Below are 15067 nucleotides of genomic sequence, written 5' to 3'. Positions count from 1 at the left end.
ATACTTCTGTCAAGCTGTACCTGTCGGAGGCTGCGGTCTGCGTTCTCGTTGGCTGGGCTGCCGTCAGAGCCGTTGCTGCTGCCAGATGGCTCCTTCTCGTTGAGCAGTGCTGTGGCATAGGCCAGCGTGTCCTGGGCTGAGATGGTGCGCTGGAACGTTTTGGCTGTGGACGTCTCATTGGACACGTTGCTCTGAGGAGTCCAGTAGTGTTCTGACATCTGACAGAGAAACACACACTGTAACACTAACCCATACTCTATACACACACACACACACACACACACACACACCTGAAATTGTGTGTGCTTGATGCTTGCCTTTTTCTGCAGCCACTGCACTGCCCAGCTCCAGTGACCAGACAGATCTTTAAAATAGTCCTTAGCAGGAGCACACCTGGAGAAAGAGGCAGACAAACACTTGATGTGAAATCAGGAAGTATGAAATGAGAGGTTTTAACTGAAACAAATATTATTTGTTACTTTCATGTACTTGCTGCAACGTTCAAATCTACTTCCGTTCAATATTTTCAGCCTGAGACAAAAGGGTGGCGACATGAACATATTTCCTGGTCTCTGGAGGAACTCACTTCTGTGCCAGGGTAACCAGGAACTTGACACACTGGTAGCAGCGGCTGCTGTCCACGTTGTTACTCTGGTGCATCAATGCTGCAAACAAGAGAAGTGTCACACACACCTTACAAATACACACGCTCTCCACACGCCTTACACACGCTCTCCACACGCCTTACACACACTCTCCACACGCCTTACACACACTCTCCACACGCCTTACACACACTCTCCACACGCCTTACACACACTCTCCACACGCCTTACACACACTCTCCACACGCCTTACACACACTCACCACACGCCTTACACACACTCACCACACGCCTTACACACACTCTCCACACACACTCTCCACAAACCTTACAAATACACAACACTCTCCACACGCCTTACACACGCTCTCAACACGCCTTACACACGCTCTCCACACGCCTTACACACGCTCTCCACACGCCTTACACACACTCTGCACACGCCTTACACACACTCTGCACACGCCTTACACACACTCTGCACACGCCTTACACACACTCTGCACACGCCTTACACACACTCTGCACACGCCTTACACACACTCTGCACACGCCTTACACACACTCTGCACACGCCTTACACACACTCTGCACACGCCTTACAAATACACACACTCTGCACACGCCTTACAAATACACACGCCCTGCACACACTTCCAGTGGAAGGTAGCCTACCTAGCAGGCCTTTCTCTGACTCAAAGGCGTACTTCAGTCTCTGGGTCTGGAGAGGGTCCTCTACCACCTGAGAACACACGTTACACCGTGTGTATTACACTGCCTCGTCGGGGCATGGATTCCCCATCCCAAACAAATTATTTTCTGTTAAATCGCTCAACCCTAATGCACAGACAGGTTTGATTGACAGCGGTCACTCACCAGCAGCTCTTGCAGCAGCTGGAACACGTTCTTCAACTCATGGGGTGGAGCGGTCTCCAACTGGGTCTATGTACATAAACGTACACACACAGATCAGAAGAGTAATGATGTGTTTTGTGCTGGGATTTGGAGTCCTCTGTGGAAATGGATTTGTTCACAACTGGCAGTTGTAGTTCTTACCTTGAGCAGCTGTAATACTCCGAGGGAGAAGGGTTCGTTACAGAAGGAACAGTACGTCACCATCTCTATCAGCACAGTCAGAGGGCCTGACAACTCCCGCACCGCAAACATCACCTACAGACAAACAGACAAACAAAAAAAAAATGTTAAGAAAAAAGAATAACTGCCTCTTCCATATACACTGAACAAAAATATTACAATTGCAACGATTTTACTGAGTTACTGTTCAAAAAAATATTACAATTTCAACGATTTTACTGAGTTACAGTTCATATAAAGGAAATAAGTCAATTGAAATCAATTCATTAGGCCTTAATCTATGGATTTCACATGACTGAGCAGAGGCGTAGCCATGGGTGGGCCTGGGAGGACACCCACTGTGGAGCTAGTCCAAGCCAATCAGAATGAGTTTTCCCCCACAATAGGGCTTTATTACAGCCAGAAATACTCCTCAGTGTGTGTGTGTGTGTGTGTGTGTGTGTGAGAGACCGTGTGTATGTTACCTCTAGCAGGTAAGGCTGTCCCTCGGGGCTGAAGAGCGAGGCCATGATGTCAGCGTTGAGGGGGAGGAGGCGGGAGGAGGCAGGGATACTGCTCACAATCAGCTTACACACACCTTGATCTGAGAAACGCACACACACTCACATCAGCTTACACACACCGTGATCTGAGAAACACACATCAGCGTATTATGGAACCATCCTAACTGCGGTAAGGCGTGTGCGTTTGTTACCATGTGTGTGCTGTGTGTTGAGTTCTGAGTGGAGAGTCATCAGGGCCAGAGTGGAGTGGAGGTGCAGGAACTCTCTGGCCTGGGCTGGACTCCACCTCCGATTCTAGAGTGGGAGAAGGAATCACAGGAACAGGGAGCGAGAGAGAGAGAGTGAGAGAGAGTGGGAAAAAAGGTAATTAACTTCCAGAACCATCAACAATAACAATCTGTCATATGCATTTCACTGCAGCGGAGTAGGAATTGAGTGTGTGCTGTGAGTACCTGGTTGTTCTGTCTGTTGGGTCCGAGGAGAAAGATGAGCATCCTGCGATATGCTGAGTGTTTCAACAACAAATGGCACGGACCAGAGCCTCTCTGAGCAAAGTTGCTGAAGAGGCTGAAGTATTGGTTGCAGTTTTTGACGTTCTCAGGAACATCTTTGTCCAATAGGGAGAGGAGCGCGTCGGTCAGGCTGTCCAATCCAGAGTCAGCGAAGTGGAGCGCACTCTCTAAGGTCTTCTCCAAGATGGCTGCCACTACGACCCTCACCTCCCTCACCCCACACTCCAACAGACACACTCTGGAAGGGGGGAGGAGAGAAAGATCAGTTAGATTGATGAGTAGAAATGTAAGATATAAGGAGTAGTACTACAGTGGTTCTGTGTAGAGTAGTGGTATTATAGTATACAAATAAAAAAATGACTTCACCTTTATTTAACCAGGTAGGCTAGTTGAGAACAAGTTCTCATTTACAACTGCGACCTGGCCAAGATAAAGCAAAGCAGTGTGACAGAAAGAACAACACAGAGATATGTAGTGAGGGCCAGCCAACTAGAGCATACAGGTCGCAGTGGTGAGTGGTATAAGGTGATTTGGTAACAAAACGGATGGCACTGTGATAGACTGCATCCAGTTTGCTGAGTAGAGTATTGGAAGCTATTTTGTAGATGACATCACCAAAGTCAAGGACCGGTAGGATAGTCAGTTTAACTAGGGTAAGTTTAGCGGCGTGAGTGAAGGAGGCTTTGTTGCGAAATAGAAAGCCGAATTCAGATTTGATTTTGGATTGGAGATGTTTAATATGAGTCTGGAAGGAGAGTTTACAGTCTAGCCAGACACCTAGGTATTTGTAGTTGTCAACATATTCTAGACTGTTTATTAACTTGGCTTTCGAAGACTTTAGAAACAGTTTGGGTCTAGAGTGTCACCCCCTTTGAAGAGGGGGATGACCGCGGCAGCTTTCCAATCTTTAGCGATCTCAGACAACACGAAAGAGAGGTTGAACAGACTGGTAATAGGGGTTGCAACAATGGCGGTGGATAGTTTTAGAAAGAGAGGATTGTCTAGCCCAGCTGATTTGTAGGGGTTCAGGTTTTGCAGCTCTTTCAGAACATCTGCTATCTGGATTTGGGTGAAAGAGAAGCTGGGAGGCTTGGGCAAGTAGCTGCGGGTGGGTGAAGCTATTGGTCAGGGTAGCCAGGAGGAAAGCATGGCCAGCCGTAGAGAAATGCTTATTGAAATGTTTGATTATCATAGATTTATCGGTGGTGACCGTGTTACCTAGCCTCAGTGCAGTAGGCAGCTGGGAGGAGTAGTTAGTCGTTAGTATTAAGGCTGTGGCGGTCTTGAAATGTTGTCAGCTGGCAATTTGCCATTAATTAACAAATATATGTTTGGCAACTTCAGGTCTCTACACATACAAATTAAATCATTTTATTTGTCACATGCACCGAATACAAATGGTGCGGCCCAAAAATAAATAAATAAATAATTAAAGAGCAACAATAGAATAACAGTAGCGAGGCTATATACACCGGTACAGAGTCAATGTGCGGGGGCACAGGTTAGTCAAAGAAATTGAGGTAATATGTAAGTAGAGGTAAAGTGACTATGTATAGTTAATAAACAGAGTAGCAGCAGCAGCAGCAAAAATGGGGAGGGGATCAATGCTAATAGTCCGGGTAGCAATTTGATTAGTTGTTCAGGAGTCTTATAGCGTGGGGGTAGAAACTGTTAAGAAGCCGTTTGGACCTAGACTTGGCGCTCCGGTACCGCATGCCGTGTGGTGGCAGAGAAAACAGTCTATGACTAGGATGGCTGGAGTCTTTGACCATTTTTAGGGCCTTCCTCTGACACCGCCTGGTATAGAGGTCCTGGATGGCAGGAAGCTTGGCCCCAGTGATGTACTGGGCCGTATGCACTACTCTCTGTAGTACCTTGCGGTCGGAGGCCGAGCAGTTGCCATACCAGGTGGTGATGCAACCAGTCAGGATGCTCTCGATGGTTCAGCTGTAGAACTTTTGAGGATCTGAGGAACCATTCTGAATCTTTTCAATATCCTGAGGTGCCATAAGCATTGTCATGCACTCTTCACAACTGTCTTGTGTTTGGACCATGATAGTTTGTTGGTGATGTGGACACCAAGGAACTTGGAAGCTCTCAACCTGCTCCACTACAGCCCCGTCGATGAGAATGGGGGCGTGCTCTGCCCTTATTTTCCTGTAGTCCACAATGATCTCCTTTGTCTTGATCATGTTGAGGAGATGTTATCCTGGCATCTCTGACTCCTCCCTATAGGCTTTCTCATCGTTGTCGGTGATCAAGCCTACCACTGTTGTGTCGTCGGAAAACTTGGTGTTGGGAGTTGTGCTTGGCCATGCAGTCATGGGTGAACAGGGAGTACAGGAAGGGACTGAGCACGCACCCGAGGGGGCCCCCATGTTGAGGATCAGCGTGGCAGATGTGTTGTTACCTACCCTTACCACTTGGCGATGCGCGCCATTGGAACATCTACATTAAAAAAGTTGAATGAACCTATTCAATATACACCATCACAATAAATCCATTATTCATTTTAGTCTGGCCTAAAATAAACATTATGATATGAAGAAAATATATTTCAGAAGAACAGAATAGGAATCGGCCTAATGTATGCTATCTGGCTATGCGCCATGCCAAAGGCTGTAGGCTAGTTCATTTAGCAGAAAAGATATGCCTGTAAGTCCTATTATTTTATATCAGATTTTATAAATCAGATTTTTTTTGTTAGAATAATATAATTGAAAAAAATATATCCGGAGAAAGTGGTTTCGTTGAGCATAAAAGTGATCATTTGAAACAGGTCTTTTACTCTAGATGTCGGTTTTGGCAATTTTAGTTGTGAATTATACAAACCTGTCTGTCTTCAGAATCAAAACATACAATGGACTTCATGATGCGACTATAGGCTATTTGAAAGAGTTTGCACAAGCTCTAATATGCAAATGAAGGTTCTACATGCAACGTCTTAAACACTGACTGAATCATCACCTTAGAAACGGCTGTCCATTTCACTGCGTTTGGCTTTGAAACATCCACAATGACCACGTTTTCCACTCAGTTTCAACCGGTTGTTGAACTTCTTTCTTCAAATTGACATCACAGTGAGGTAAATATTTTTTGCCTAATGGTGAGTTTTAAAAGCATGATACTGTTTTGATAAGTGTTTGATGTGATTTCTGATTTCATGTGCACTGATGTCAGAGTGGTTAGAGGGACAATAGAGCCCCGAGTACCAGGCCATTATGACCTGATGGTCGTTAGGGAGCTGGGTACTACCAACATGTCCAGAGTGCATAAGAGGAGATTACCGTGACTCAATGGTCACATGGAATTTGACTGCGGTCATAACTCATGACTGCTGGTGTGGCGGTAATAAGGTCACCGCAACAGCTCTAAGTAGTAGAATATTAGTATTATAGCAGTACTATAGCAGTATTATAGTAGTACTGACTTGGTGATCTCTCGTCCCTCAGGTCCCACCAGGTACTGAGCCATCCAGTGACAGGCTTCACTGCTTTTAGACAGCAGCACCTCCACCGTAGTCATCCACTCCTCTGTGTCCACCCGCAGCTTCTTTTTGGTGTGGAGGTAGGTGTGGAACAGGAAGTGGACTGCTAGCTGGAGACTGACTCTGGCCATGGCCTGATAGGCTGGGTGCTTCAGCTTTGTCTGCCACACACACACACACACACCTTATAAGAACAGTTTTAAAAGAGTCAGGCATAACTTTGAATTATGCAGACACGTCTCTGTTTATCTTACACACACAAACACATACCGCGTTGACGGAGGCCAGTGACAGAGTGAAGTTGAAGTAGTCGCTGTTGTACACATCTCTGTTCTTCATAAACTTCAGGTTCTCATCTCTCACCATCTATAGACAGATAAACACAGAGAGAGAGAGATACAGCGAGAGAGAGAGATACAGCGAGAGAGAGACAGACAGACAGACACAGAAATGGAGGGGGAAGGGGAGAGGAGTTTGTCTGTGCGCCACAAGACAGTGTTATACTGCACTGTTGGAGCTAGGAACAAAAGCATTTCCCTACACCCGCAATAACATCTGCTAAATATGTGTATGTGACCAATAACATTTGATTAGCGAACTGAGCTAAAGCCTAGGCATTAACACAGGGTGCTTTTTTAAAGTCCTCAGGTCTCAGGGAAGGTGACGGATTACAAAATGTGGTCCACCGAAATAGTCCAGTGTAGTTACCTGGTAGATCCTAGCAGGCATCTTCTCCACAAACAGTCCTTTCTTCTCTCCCTTCCGTACGAGGCGGGTCAGGACAGAGAGACGGTCATTGTTGGCCCTGGCAGGGCGAGGGGATGACTGGGGACTGACGTCTGGGCTAGAGGGTGCCGAACTACATGAAAGAGAGAGGGTTACAGTGTGAGTTGTGTGTGTGTGCATGAGGTGTGTGTATGTAGGCTGTGTGTGTGTGTGAGACTCACAGCGTGAGGTCTTCTGCCTCTTGCCTCATGACGCTGACTCTGCTCTTCTTAGGGAGAACAGGAGAGTTCTGGTCACTGATCCTCTGGTAGAACAACATGTAGGCGTTCCAATACCGCCGCCGCACATCCGGGTAGGGGTTAGCTACACACACACACAAAGTGATGTTAGGTTGGATATTTTATGAGTTTGTCATTAATGTACAGAAGGAACTGAAAAAAAGGTGACCAAGGACACTACCCAGAGGGACCCCAAAAATGTTAGCGCTGCGAATGTTCCATTTACATCCACTATTTGGTCTACCTGTTAAATAGGACTTACACTGATCGTAGACTTTAGGCCGGTACTCTCCTCCAAAGCACTCGTATTCCAGTGTCTCGTCGTTCATGTCAAACTCCTCGACCACATTGTCATTAAACTTATACCACCTTCCTCTAGCACTTCCCCTATAGGAGAGGAGAGCAGAATTGTAAGATTACTATTTATGATCAATGTAATTTCCTTGTCTTAAAAATAGGATATTAGTTTATAACACTTAAGTGTTAGTCTTTCACCGTCGGTCCTTTATGAAGGAGTAGTAATGTCCAGCGTGTGCCTGCCCGCTGTGGACTACGACTCCCACCAGCTCGTAGTTCTCAGAGATAGTGACCTTCTTCCTGGGTGAGCCACCTGCCTCCCCCCGGCCCTCTCCCCCCTCCGCCCCCCCATCCTGACGAGCCATGCCAGACACTGTGTAGGGCTCCATGTTCAGCACCCAGGGAAACCTGATCTGCTCGTCGTATTTGATGGAGCGTCCACTCTCCCAGTCGAATCCGAAGCGCATCAGATGGATACAGAGAACACTGGGCAGGGACTTTATGCAGGTCCGCTTCACTGTGGTACGCTGGAGAGAGACACACACCAAGTTAACGTACATGTACACTAACACTGGACATCGACTTAATAAACATCCTGTTTACACACACATTAATACACATCCTCCTTATGCATACATTAACACACACACCTTCTCCTTGCACTTCTCGCAATAGTAGGCGTTGGTTCCTTCCAGCACCTCCCCCCTGACGAACTGGTCCAATGAGATCTCCAGACTCTGACAGGAAGTCACACCCAGGTTCAGCGCCATAAACGTCTCCTCTCGCTCATATCTACGATCAGGGGTCAGAGGTTATAGTTAGGGGTTTAAAAGTGATGGCTGTGTGTGTGTGTGTGTGTGTATACACGCATGTGTGAGCTTACCGGTGAGGACAGTCTTTGCAGATCTTCTGATCAGAGAAGATTCCCTGGAAAGTGTTCTTAAAGATCTGCTCACGGCCGATTTTCTAAAGAACAAAACAGACAACATCTCAATATGTCAATAATAAAAAAGGTGTGTGTCACATTATAGTACAAATATGTGTGATAAGTAGATAAGTGAGTAGTGGAGTGTGTGAAACCTTAAGGTGCTCGTCCAACTGGTCCACCAGTGAAGTGAAGAACTCATAGGCATCCTGTTGCTCTCGTACATACAGCTCCTTATTCCACATCTTAAAGATCTACAGAAACACAAACATTCATTATTTTCAAAGGAAACGCGGGTAGTTAGTCGAGTATGTACTGTGTAGTGTACTTGAATGAGTGTGCGTGTGCACGTCCGCGTCTGCGCATGTTCGGATACCTTCCAGAAGTTCTCAGGGACGTAGTACTGCAGCTTGCTCTCCATCAGGTGTCCGAACAGAGACTGGACCTGACAGAAAACACTCTCGTCTGGCTGCTCCGTGTCGTCCTCTATAGACAGAAAGGCCTCAGCCAGGCCAGGCTGCATGTACAGCTGCTGGAACACAGCATTCATATAGCAGGTGGCTCCACCGTTCTTTAGCCCTACGAACCCCGACACAGAGCGACTGTCCACCGGCGGGAGGAACTGGGAGAGGGGCACGGAGGGAGGGAATAGGACAAGAGAGTTAGACACTGAAGGTAGAAACATTACATACCTGTAAACGCTTCAGTTCTTTCAAGCATTTCTCCATTCACATGTGTTTGTTGTGTGTGGGCACGCGCACACCAGGGTAGTAACGGTACACGTATTCATACCGAACCGTTTGGTACGGGGACCCCGTTTGTTCCTGTGAACCCGAACGAATAAATAAAAAACAGAAAACACTAGGCCTATAGGCTGTGCCTACGCTGCATGGTAGGCCAATGTCTCCAGTAAATCTGAGCTGAAAAGATATTTCAGGCTATTCCGTTAACACAACTAGAGCCTATGCGCACGTTGTAATCCAAATTCAAATCTTAATTGTCGCATTTCAAACTGTCCTGGGGTGGATAAACCAGGAATGGACGTTCCTCACCACCATCGTTTAAATCTCCCGTTTGGGATGGACAACACCTCAAATGTGGTTGACACATTTACGCCGACATCACCCCAGTATACCGGAGCAAGACGGAAACAACACATCTCCCCTCTGCATTCAAGCAGCCCTTGGCAGCTGTTTGTGACAGAGCCAAATAGCTTACAAGAGCGATAGGTAGGCTATTCTCTGTGGTTGAGAATACTTCTCTTTCTTCAGCACCTCGTGAAAGTACTCGAGCCAACATTACGAACTTCGCATTACCCCGGAAAGAGATGTATCATGCTCGAGACACGCCCCCTTTATGAGTCACAAGTACCCATCTGGCACTGAAGGAGGCAGTGTCACGGTGCGTTCAGAACCGAGATGGAAGTGGGAATTTACCATATACGACTGGGGAGGAAAAAAATCCACTTGAACAGCTGTCAAACTCCTAATTACTAGAGGGAAACTAGTCCATCATCCTGAGAACCCACTTCTCCCACATGCTGACCTCTGACGTCACCTACTAAGGAAATGTACAACAGCATTTTCGGCAGTTAAATGCAACAAAACATGATTTATTAAAAAAAAGCAATCTATTTATGTGGTTATTGAACCCTATAATTTGTTTGCAAGCATGATAGCTGTTCTTTTAGTTTATGGTTGACGCAGCGTGTTGGCCATTAGCCAAATCGTTTCTCAAACAGAGTTAAAATCACATGAATGCATCTAACTGGTATTTACGACTTCATAACTGGTAAACTCCCACCTCCCACAAACTCAGCATCAGAGCGGAAAACTTGAGGCCCAACATAACAATCCAGTCACAACAGACAACGTCAGGAACATTGTGAAACGTGAACGCCAAACACACCAAACCGTTACACCCATCTGTGTGTGTGCGCTCGCATGAGAGCAAAAATGTGTGTGAGACTCACGTCAAACTCCTTGCTGAGCGAGGGGTCTGACTGGTGGTGCATGGACAGCAGCTCTCTGGTGATGAGCTGTAGGTTGGCCACAGAGCTGTCTGCCAGCATCACCAGCACCTCGTAGGCTGCCAGTCTGCTGCTGGCCGTACTGCACTTGGGGAAGAAGTCGTGGCTGGGGGGGGAGCTGGAGGCGGGGTTAGACGTGTTCAGGATGATGCGCGATGCTCGGAAGAGGAAGTCATCTAACAGCTGCTGGATCAGAGAGTGACCTGTGGAGAAAACACACACATGCTGTAAATGTGAAAGTCGTCTAGTTAGCGACTTTGAAACCCGAACTGCCTGGACTGTCTTGTAATGCAACATGCAAAAATGTCTAGGATTATACAGTTACAGTTCATATAAGGACATCAGTCAATTAAAAAAAAATAATAATGCCCAAATCTATGGATTTCACTGGGAAAACAGATATGCATCGGTTGGTCACAGATACCTTGAGAAAAAAAAGGTAGGGGTGTGGATCAGAAAACCAGTCAGTATCTGGTGTGACCATTTGTCTCATGCAGTGCGACACATCTCCTTCACATAGAGTTGATCAGGCTGTTGATTGTGGCCTGTGGAATGTTGTCCCACTCCTCTTCAATGGCTGTGAGAAGTTGCTGGACATTGGCGGGAACTGGAATACACCGTTGTACACGTCAATCCAGAGCATCCCAAACATGGTGAATGGGTGACATGTCTGGTGAGTATGCAGGCCATGGAAGAACTGGGACATTTTTAGCTTCGAGGAAGTGTACATAACCTTGCGACATGGGGTTGTCCATTATCATGCTGAAACATGAGGTTATGGCGACCGATGACAGGCACGACAATGGGCCTCAGGATCTCGTCACTCAAATTGCCATTGATAAGATGCATTGTGTTTGTTGTCCGTGGCTTATGCCTGACCATACAATAACCGCACCCCCATCATGGGGCACTCGGTTCACAATGTTGACATCAGCAATCCACTCACCAACACAATGCCATACACGTGAGTCTGCGGTTGTGAGGCCGGTTGGACGTACTGCCAAATTCTCTAAAACAACATTGGATGCGGCTTATGGTAGAGAAATGAACATTAGACATTTATGCTAATTATACGCTCCCTCAAAACTTGAGACGTCTGTGACATTGTGCTGTGTGACACAAAACTGCCTGTTTTAGAGTGGCCTTTTATTGTCCCTAGCACAAGGTACACCTGTGGAATGATCATCCTGTTTAAATCAGCTTCTTGATATGCCACCCCTCTCAGGTGGATGGATTATCTTGACAAAGGATAAATGCTCAATAACAGGGAGATAAACACATTTTTGCCCAAAATCTGAGAGAAATAAGCATTTTGTGCCTAAAGAACATTTCTGGGATAATTTATTTAATCTTATGAACCACGGGACCAACACTTTATATGTGGTTTATATTTTTGTTCAGTGTAACTTGCAGCTGTGCTTGGTGCTGGACCGTCTCCCTACCACAGCAAAGCATTCGGAAAATATAACCTTTTAAGGATCTGAACTATATATGTGTGTATGTATGGCAGGCTGTGTTCTGGTGTGTGTGTGTGTGTGTGTTCTGGTGTGTGTGTGTGTGTGTTCTGGTGTGTGTGTGTGTGTGTGTGTGTGTTCTGGTGTGTGTGTGTGTTCTGGTGTGTGTGTGTGTGTGTTCTGATGGTGTATATGTACAGTGCATTGGGAAAGTATTCAGACCCCTTGACCTTTTCCACATTTTGATTTGGAAAGGCCTCCATTCTTAAACGGATGAAGTTTGGAACCACCAAGAGACTCTTCCTACAGCTGGCTGGCCGGCCAAACTAAGCAATCGGGGGAGAAGGGTCTTGGTCAGGGAGGTGACCAAGAACCCGATGGTCACTCTGACAGAGTTCCTCTATGGAGATGGGAGAACCTTCCAGAAGGACAACCATCACTGCAACATTCCACCAATCAGGCCTTTATGGTAGTGGCCAGACGGAAGCCACTCTTCAGTAAAAAGGCACATGACCGCCCGGTTGGAGTTTGCCAAAAGGCACCTAAAGGACTTTCAGACCATGAGAAACAAGATTCTCTCTGAAACCAAGATTGAACTCTTTGGCCTGAATGCCAAGCATCACGTCTGGAGGAAACCTAGCACCATCCCTACAGTGAAGCAGAGTACAGAGAGATCCTTGACAGACTGGGGCAAAGGTTCACCTTCCAACAGGACAACGACCTCAAGCACAAAGCCAAGACAACGGAGGAGCAACTTCGGAACAAGTCTCTGAATGTCCTTGAGTGGCCTAGACAGATCCCGGACTTGAAGCCATCGAACATCTCTGGAGAGACCTGAAAATTGTTGTGCAGCGACGCCCCCCATCCAACCTGAGAGCTTGAGAGGATCTGCAGAGAATTGGAGAAACTCCCCAAATACAGGTGTGCCAAGCTTGTAGCGTCATACCCAAGAAGACTTGAGGCTGTAATCGCTGCCAAAGGTGCTTCAACAAAGTGCTGAGTAAAGGGTCTGAATACCTATGTAAATGTTATCATAAAAATAAAAAATAAAAATTACATTTGCAAAAATTCTTGAAAACAGTTTTTGCTTTGTCATTATGGGGTATTGTCTGTAGATTGATGAGGGGGAAAACCATTTAATACATTTTAGAATAAGGTTGTAACATAACAAAATGTGGAAAAATTCAAGGGGTCTGAATACTTTCCGAAGGCACGGTATATGAATGTGTGTGTTCTCACCCAGTTGTTCCTTCTCTGTGCCACAGAGTGACAGTAGTGTTTTGATGAGGCGGAGGTGTCCAGCCTGCAGGATGTTGTCAGCCTCACTGGTCTCCATCTCAGAGCTCCAGCTGGGCTCAAAGTTATCCAACCAGCTGATCTCATCTTCCAACATGGCCACCGCACTCACTGACAACACCTCCATCTCCGAACCTGGAGTGGGACAGGAGCATTCATCATGTGTCAATGAGTGTTGGAAAACCGTTGGTGTGTGTGTCTGTGTGTGTGTAAACTTACTGGTCAAGTCATCCAGTAGTTGACATCGCAGGTCAAAGTACTCAGTACACTGTGACAGCAACCTGGACAGACAGAACAATATTACACTCAGATATAGACACAACAGACAGAACAATATTACACTCAGATATAGACACAACAGACAGAACAATATTACACTCAGATATAGACACAACAGACAGAACAATATTACACTCAGATATAGACACAACAGACAGAACAATATTACACTCAGATATAGACACAACAGACAGAACAATATTACACTCAGATATAGACACAACAGACAGAACAATATTACACTCAGATATAGACACAACAGACAGAACAATATTACACTCAGATATAGACACAACAGACAGAACAATATTACACTCAGATATAGACACAACAGACAGAACAATATTACACTCAGATATAGACACAACAGACAGAACAATATTACACTCAGATATAGACACAACAGACAGAACAATATTACACTCAGATATAGACACAACAGACAGAACAATATTACACTCAGATATAGACACAACAGACAGAACAATATTACACTCAGATATAGACACAACAGACAGAACAATATTACACTCAGATATAGACAACAGACAGAACAATATTACACTCAGATATAGACACAACAGACAGAACAATATTACACTCAGATATAGACACAACAGACAGAACAATATTACACTCAGATATAGACACAACAGACAGAACAATATTACACTCAGATATAGACACAACAGACAGAACAATATTACACTCAGATATAGACACAACAGACAGAACAAAGTACACAGAACAAAACAGGCCGTGGCTGCAATGATTGAATAACATGTATGTTATTCAAATCATTGCAAGCGGTGTGGTCAGCATGTTAGTCCACCTATCATCTGTCACGGATAATTTGGCCCCATCTGCTGTTTAAGATAACTTACTACTGCCTCCGAGTAGCAATGACAACAATGCGTGTGTGTACCTCTGGTTGACTCCTCTCATGACAGACGTGGGGCTCCAGAGAGGCAGCTGGGAGGCGAGGACGACTCGGAGCAGGAACACGTTGGGTTTGACGATCTCAGGGAACGCAGAGCTGTCGGATTGGCTCAGAGTGTACAGCTGGTCACATGCCACGCGCCGGATCTGACAGAGACACGGGTTAGAACCCACACACACACAGTCTCACACACCAACACACATCCTAGGTACCTCTCCACTGGCTGATCCTAGCAGGATGTCGATGATGAAGTCGCTGACACAGGGGAGGATGTAGAATGAGCCTGGAGAGAGACAAACACACTGTTAGCATTCCGTCTTTACAAAACAGTGTCTGTGTGTCAAATCAAGGCCACATTGTATTCATCACATGCTTGGTAAACAACAGATGTAGACTAACAGTGAAATGCTTACTTACAGGCCCTTCCCAACAATGCAGAGAAAGAAAATAGAGAAATAATAGAAAGGTAAAACACATAATAATAAATACACAATGGGCAGCGATAACTTGGCTCTATACACGGGGTACCAATACCGAGTCGGTGTGCAGGGGTACGAGGTAATTGAGGTAGATATGTACATACAACTAGGAATAAAGTCACAGATAATAAACAGTAGTGTGTGTGATGAGACAAAAGAAAG

General features: G+C 45.8%; 1 protein-coding gene across 6 annotated transcripts in view; it reads right to left on the bottom strand.

Annotated features, from left to right (window-relative positions):
* The window catches only part of usp24 (ubiquitin specific peptidase 24), a 52807-nt gene that overhangs the window by 2263 nt on the left and 35477 nt on the right, over window positions 1–15067 (bottom strand). For 4 of the 6 annotated variants that reach the window (XM_036969176.1, XM_036969179.1, XM_036969180.1 and 1 more), the window contains 24 exons: window positions 14639–14709; window positions 14412–14572; window positions 13427–13488; window positions 13151–13342; window positions 10401–10660; window positions 8805–9050; window positions 8584–8682; window positions 8387–8469; window positions 8154–8295; window positions 7702–8030; window positions 7469–7593; window positions 7150–7291; window positions 6911–7061; window positions 6473–6568; window positions 6146–6363; window positions 2656–2953; window positions 2395–2497; window positions 2165–2283; window positions 1662–1775; window positions 1482–1547; window positions 1281–1347; window positions 587–665; window positions 291–393; window positions 21–218 (listed from right to left, as the gene is read on the bottom strand). In XM_036969176.1, coding sequence (XP_036825071.1) covers window positions 21–218; window positions 291–393; window positions 587–665; window positions 1281–1347; window positions 1482–1547; window positions 1662–1775; window positions 2165–2283; window positions 2395–2497; window positions 2656–2953; window positions 6146–6363; window positions 6473–6568; window positions 6911–7061; window positions 7150–7291; window positions 7469–7593; window positions 7702–8030; window positions 8154–8295; window positions 8387–8469; window positions 8584–8682; window positions 8805–9050; window positions 10401–10660; window positions 13151–13342; window positions 13427–13488; window positions 14412–14572; window positions 14639–14709 — 3524 coding nt within the window. The remainder of the gene's footprint in view (window positions 1–20; window positions 219–290; window positions 394–586; window positions 666–1280; window positions 1348–1481; window positions 1548–1661; window positions 1776–2164; window positions 2284–2394; window positions 2498–2655; window positions 2954–6145; window positions 6364–6472; window positions 6569–6910; window positions 7062–7149; window positions 7292–7468; window positions 7594–7701; window positions 8031–8153; window positions 8296–8386; window positions 8470–8583; window positions 8683–8804; window positions 9051–10400; window positions 10661–13150; window positions 13343–13426; window positions 13489–14411; window positions 14573–14638; window positions 14710–15067) is intronic. The other 2 variants (XM_036969178.1, XM_036969181.1) reach the window with 1 other exon arrangement.

Source organism: Oncorhynchus mykiss, chromosome 30 (genome assembly GCF_013265735.2).
Source record: "Oncorhynchus mykiss isolate Arlee chromosome 30, USDA_OmykA_1.1, whole genome shotgun sequence".
Taxonomy (NCBI): Eukaryota; Metazoa; Chordata; class Actinopteri; order Salmoniformes; family Salmonidae; genus Oncorhynchus; species Oncorhynchus mykiss.
Note: the sequence above shows the minus strand (reverse complement) of the source record. Positions and strands in the feature narration are given on the sequence as shown.